Raw genomic sequence first — 5185 nt, 5'->3', positions numbered from 1 at the left:
ATAATCTCGTCCTGTAAAGAATCAAAACAAAGAAATAAAATCAGAGGTCTGTGCTGTAAATGTTTTCTTCTTCTCTAATGTAAAAAGAACAAACACAGTTCTTATAAAGACCTAAGATCACATGACTTCAGTCAATATAAAAACCAAACACATTTCATCAACAGGCCCACTTTCAGTTTGTACCTTCACGGTTTATCTCCATACAATCTTCTCCTCCTCCATAGTTGTTTGGTTGCCCACTGTGCCAGTTTGTGAAGTCAAACTGGGAACCATCACTCCACTTCCACACAGTTTCCTGGAAGAATAAAGTTCAGTTTGTTCTGATGTACTTTGATGCATCTATGCTGAGAGTGCAGACATGAGACCTCTTACACCACTCGAACACAACGAAGGTTCATTTTGTTTGTGCAGGTAAAAAATGAAAAGAAAAGTCAAGTCAACAGCAACATCTGTCTCCAGGAACAAAGTCCTGATTAATCAGTCTGTCACATGTTGACCTTTGAATCAAACTGATGAATATGAAGAGAAACATATGAAATATCAGAAACAGCTGCAGCTCATCCTCTTTATCTGTGAAACACTTACAGTCTCTCTGTCGTTGCCTCCAACCCAAGCTGTCGGATACGACCCTGCTGCTGTGTAAATGAGCTCTCTGATGAAGGTGTACTCAGCTGTGCTGTGGTATGAGGCCAGATGTCCACCGAGTGTCTGACAGGAACTCTGAGGAGGAAGATGAGGTGCACAGAAGATGAAAAGTGTGAGAATGCATTTAAAATCAGTCAAAGACAGAAAGTCTTTATGTCATCAGTGATGCAGCGACAGCTGCTGTTATTTCCTGATGTACCTCAGCATCAGTCCAGGTCTTCATGCTGCTTTTAAAGATGAAACAGCGACCTCCAAACCAAGTCCAACCAGCAGGGCAGGAAGGAGCTGCAGCATGATTGTAAAGTTAGTAGAGCAAAGGTACATGAAATTATATGTTAACATGTTGTTCAACATAAAAGCAATGCGTAAGAATCCAACATTCAGATTCAGAAAACTTTATTGATCCCCGAGGGGCAATTGAGAGACTGACCTTGCCGACCGTACATACAATACACAAACACATGAAGTTGAGAACGGAAAATGTTTTATAGACGTGCTTTATCTTTGCTCCTAATGAATCAGCATCTGAGTCCACGTCAAAGAGAAGTATCCAGTCCTCTCATTCTAGCTGCTGGTTCTTTAACTGACTGACTACAGCAGCAGTGATTATTTAGTGTGACACAAGCAGCAGTTCAAGTGTAATTTATGAGCAATTAAATCTGATTAATACGGAATTGATTCTGATTTATTCTCAAGAACTTTCTGAAAGCTGTGATTTCAACCCGTTCACTCAGGATCTGCAAAAGAACTGAAAACGTTTTCATGTCTGATCATTTCAGTGACTTCTTTATAACAGAAATATGAATTCTTTAATAATGATTAATAATTATCTGTACGTATAATTGAATTCACAGAGTCATGAAGTTTAAAGTTCTTACCCTGACAGTCATAAACCACCTCCAGGTACTTGTAGGTGCCGCCACAGGGGTCTCCAAACACTGTGTTTGATGCTCCAACAGTACAGTTGTTCTGCCTGTTACACCTGTGAATGCAGGTCAAAGGTGAGTCAGCAGAGGACTGAAGTACGTCGTGTCATCTGAGAGAAGATGGAAAGAGAGTCAGCATCTGTACCTGTTAGTTACATATTCTGCACTACTGGGACTCGAACAGAGAACATTTTGGATCTGAGGGTCAGGACGTCCATGAGAGCATGTGGTGTTGTCACGGCGACCATAATTCGCCCAGGAGACGACTATAACCTGTCCTTCACCTGAGGAAGAGTTCATGAACTGTAACCATGTTTGTAGTTCTATCAAATGAATCCACTAAAGTTACAATAAATGAGAAAAATAAATCTGACCACACTGAAGGTTCGCCTGAGATCCTTGACATGTTACACTGTGGACTGACAAAGAAACGCATCACATTAGAAACTGTAATGATTCATGTACAGATGTGACTGATTGTTAGCTGATAATCACACATGTAACAGACTTGCAGGGACGCAGGTGAAGGTGATGTCCAGGTAGGTGCAGACGCTGGGATCACAGGTACAGACCATGTTTGTATTTATTTCACACACTTCCTTCAAGTCACAGCTGCAGGGACACAAAAAACAAATTTCTAGGTTTGTTGAAGTGATCAGTTCATGGTTTCTAATATCTGCTGCTTTCATTTGAGCTGCTGGTGCTTTTTATTGTAATCAAAGCAGTTAAACTATCCGACAGTGTTCACCTTTTCTTGATGAAGTCCAGATCGTGAAGCCGAGAGCAGATTTCTTTATCTGCACATCTGTACAAAACTGACTGCACAATCATCACTCCACTGCCTGTTACACACACAATGAGACAAAAGGAAAAATGAAATGTTAATATCAATAACGCAGGTTTAAGACACTTTGGCTTCACTTTACAGACTCAGAAGTGTCAGTCAGATCCAAAATGCTTCTGCTCTTGGCTCTTGATGGAGGCGGTCACACTTTCTCCCTCTCCCTTATCTTTCCTGCTTGGCTTCTCATGTCCTTTGTATAGTCTTGGATATTCTCTAACCTTAAGAGAGTCTCAAAGACTTGTTCTCTGAAACATAAAGAAGAATTATGGATTTGATCCCACCCTCCTGGGCTTGGGAGAGCCTGATTGTCCTGCAGAGACGTTTGCTGTCGGATACTCGATGGTCGGTTGCGTCGTGTGTCTGGTGACACTCTTGATGGAGGACACTGAACGACATCTACCAATTTGGAACCACGGTAACAGAGTTGTGGCTGATTGGAGCCGGCTCGGCTTATCAAAGAACAAGAAGCAGCTACAGCTGTTCAAAATCCCACAAAGCTGGCCGACATGATGGACGATGGGCAGGGCTGTGAGTACTCAGACTGTGTTTTTTTTAACGCAATATGGATAACATCTTGAAGAAGAACAACGAGAAGAGACCTGGTGACCAATGATGGCCATTAGACCAGCTGTAAAATTGGAAGCAGTTTGTTCGCATTGACCAAAACAACTACCATCTTCATCTCATGCAGCCCCCCTGGCGCCAGCTGGATGATCAACTGAGGGGAATAACAAAATTGTCTCTTAGATAACAAGATGTGTTGTGACTCTCCCTCCTCATTCAAGGCCACCCGCGTGGAAGATGGTCACCTTTGAGCGGGAACATCACAGATGTAACAAAACATTAAAATTTCATTGAAACAAATAATCATCACTTTTATAAGTTCAAGTGCACAGTGTGGAGGATGTCATAAGGCCTTGAGGCAATCAAATGCAAAGCACAATATTTATCAGTGTTGGTCAGATTTGACCCAAACATCACGCGAAAGTTTGAATATAATTCTTTTATTAAACTTCATGATTTGAAGCTGAGAGTCTGCACTTCAGTCACATCCTGACTGTCCAATTTAAGATCCACTGTGGTGATGTACGGGAGCAAAAACAAGTCACTGGGCATATTCTTATGGACCTGACTTTACATCCAGCTTTAACGTACAAACGACACCCTTCTTACCACAGCTCAGCTGTAGGACACTGGGGACGTTAAAGGTGATCACTCTCCCTGTGGATATGGCCATCACATTGGAAGGTAAAGAGAGCTGGGCTCTGGTAAACCCTGTAATAAAAACTGAATGCATAAATATAATTTTATACATATTTTCCAGTACAGCAGCATTAACAAAAACAAACTAGACTATCAATATATGTTAGGATATGAGGAACAGCACAATATATACAAGTCACCAAGTAATAAATACTCAGGGTTGACAGATATGATTATTAATAAATGTCAACAAATTAACTGCCACATTACAGAGTAAGAAAGAGTGTCTGCAAAACTATTGCAGTGTTTACGTGGTATTAAATGGAGGAGTTGTACAGAATAATCTCAGTCTCCCACTGAGCGACTACTTTTAATTAACTGCTTTAGCCCACTTACAATGGAAATTTAAAAAAATCTTGTTCGTGACCTGTGTAGCATGTTAACACTATTGGAAGGAAAAATAACTTGACTCTCTCTCCTCCTGTCTGAACCTCTGTGTACTTCCTGTTTTACTTTGACAGTCTCCCGTCAGTGTTGCGTTTACTCCTGCCTTGTCTTGTTATGATTATCAGTGTCACCTGTGTTCCCCGTGTGCTCTCCCTTTCCCTTGTTAACCCTCTGTGTATTTATGTCTGCGTCTCCCTCATTCATGGCCGTGTGTTTCTCCGTCTATTACGTTATAGTTTCCCAGTTTAGTTTGTATGGTTTTCCTCTCCAGCAATAAAGCTGTGAAGTTTGAGTTCATTCCTGCCTCCGTGAGTTTGCGATTGGGTTCTCATCCAGCCTGCACACAGCTGAAACATGACACATGGTTGAAGTCACCAGAGATCACCATGGAGGCACTTGGGTGCTGAGTCTGTAGCCGGACTATGGCAGAGTGGATAGTGTCACATGCAGCGGTGGGGTTAGCAGAGGGAGAAACATAGACAGCCACCAGGATCACATGGGTAAATTCCCTGGGCAAACAATACGGCCTGAGTCCAACAGCACACAGTTTAATTTCCGGGCAGCAAATCTTTTCTTTGATTATTAAGTGGGCAGGGTAACACCACCGGTTGTTAACATAAACAGCAAGCCCACCTCTTTTCCGCATACTGCTCCCAGTGCTATCCGTGTCCGCCTGAACAGTCAGAAGCCTTCCACAGATACGTTGTAGTCATGAATATCCTGGTGCATCCATGATGCACTCCCGGTATTCCCTCTAACTGCTTACATGCACTGTCAGCTCCTAATTTTTATTTGATAAAGAACGAGTAGCGCCCATTATGATAGATGGCAGACACGGTTAGTACCTTCTCCTCAATTCGAGCCACCGCTCTCTCACAGCTTCTTTCCTTCTCCTTTTCTGTCCTCCACCTCTGCATCTCCGATGTGTTTTCCTCCAGATTTCAGCTGGTACATCTGTGGGTCTGAGCGATGAGCCAGCATCAAGGCGATCAGCTGATTTATAGAGTAAACAGCCCAAGTAGTATGTAGGAGTTGTGCCACAGTCCCGTTCCTCGATAAAAGTAACAGTTCTGGGTCATTTTGACCCAGCATTTTGAGTTTCTTATGTTTTGGTTTATTT

General features: G+C 42.3%; 1 protein-coding gene across 1 annotated transcript; it reads right to left on the bottom strand.

Annotated features, from left to right (window-relative positions):
- Window positions 1-485: 485 nt before the first annotated feature.
- On the bottom strand, window positions 486-2070 carry LOC147305466 (L-rhamnose-binding lectin SML-like). Its single transcript, XM_086278090.1, has 7 exons — window positions 2037-2070; window positions 1946-1990; window positions 1717-1855; window positions 1524-1627; window positions 845-930; window positions 586-720; window positions 486-509 (listed from the first exon to the last, which is right to left on the bottom strand). Exons 1-7 carry the CDS (start codon window positions 2068-2070, stop codon window positions 486-488), a joined length of 567 nt encoding a protein of 188 aa, XP_086134216.1.
- Between the last annotated feature and the right edge of the window lie 3115 nt (window positions 2071-5185).

The sequence above is a fragment of the Aulonocara sp. 'chitande type north' Nkhata Bay genome, linkage group LG20 (assembly GCF_057382095.1).
Source record: "Aulonocara sp. 'chitande type north' Nkhata Bay isolate Kocher_YH1m ecotype deep benthic linkage group LG20, A_spYH_male_GT1.1, whole genome shotgun sequence".
Classification (NCBI taxonomy): Eukaryota; Metazoa; Chordata; class Actinopteri; order Cichliformes; family Cichlidae; genus Aulonocara; species Aulonocara sp. 'chitande type north' Nkhata Bay.
The sequence above is the reverse complement of the archived record's forward strand: the minus strand, read 5'-3'. Positions and strand labels throughout refer to the sequence as shown.

What these genes read in the sequence shown, in the direction of transcription:
- LOC147305466 (XM_086278090.1), bottom strand. Translation starts at nt 2,070, where the DNA reads ATGTGTGATTATCAGCTAACAATCAGTCACATCT. An exon ending in GCAGAATATGTAACTAACAG is followed by an intron (nt 1,628 to 1,716) that starts GTACAGATGCTG and finishes CTGCATTCACAG; the next exon opens with GTGTAACAGGCAGAACAACT. An exon ending in GGTGGTTTATGACTGTCAGG is followed by an intron (nt 931 to 1,523) that starts GTAAGAACTTTA and finishes ATCATGCTGCAG; the next exon opens with CTCCTTCCTGCCCTGCTGGT.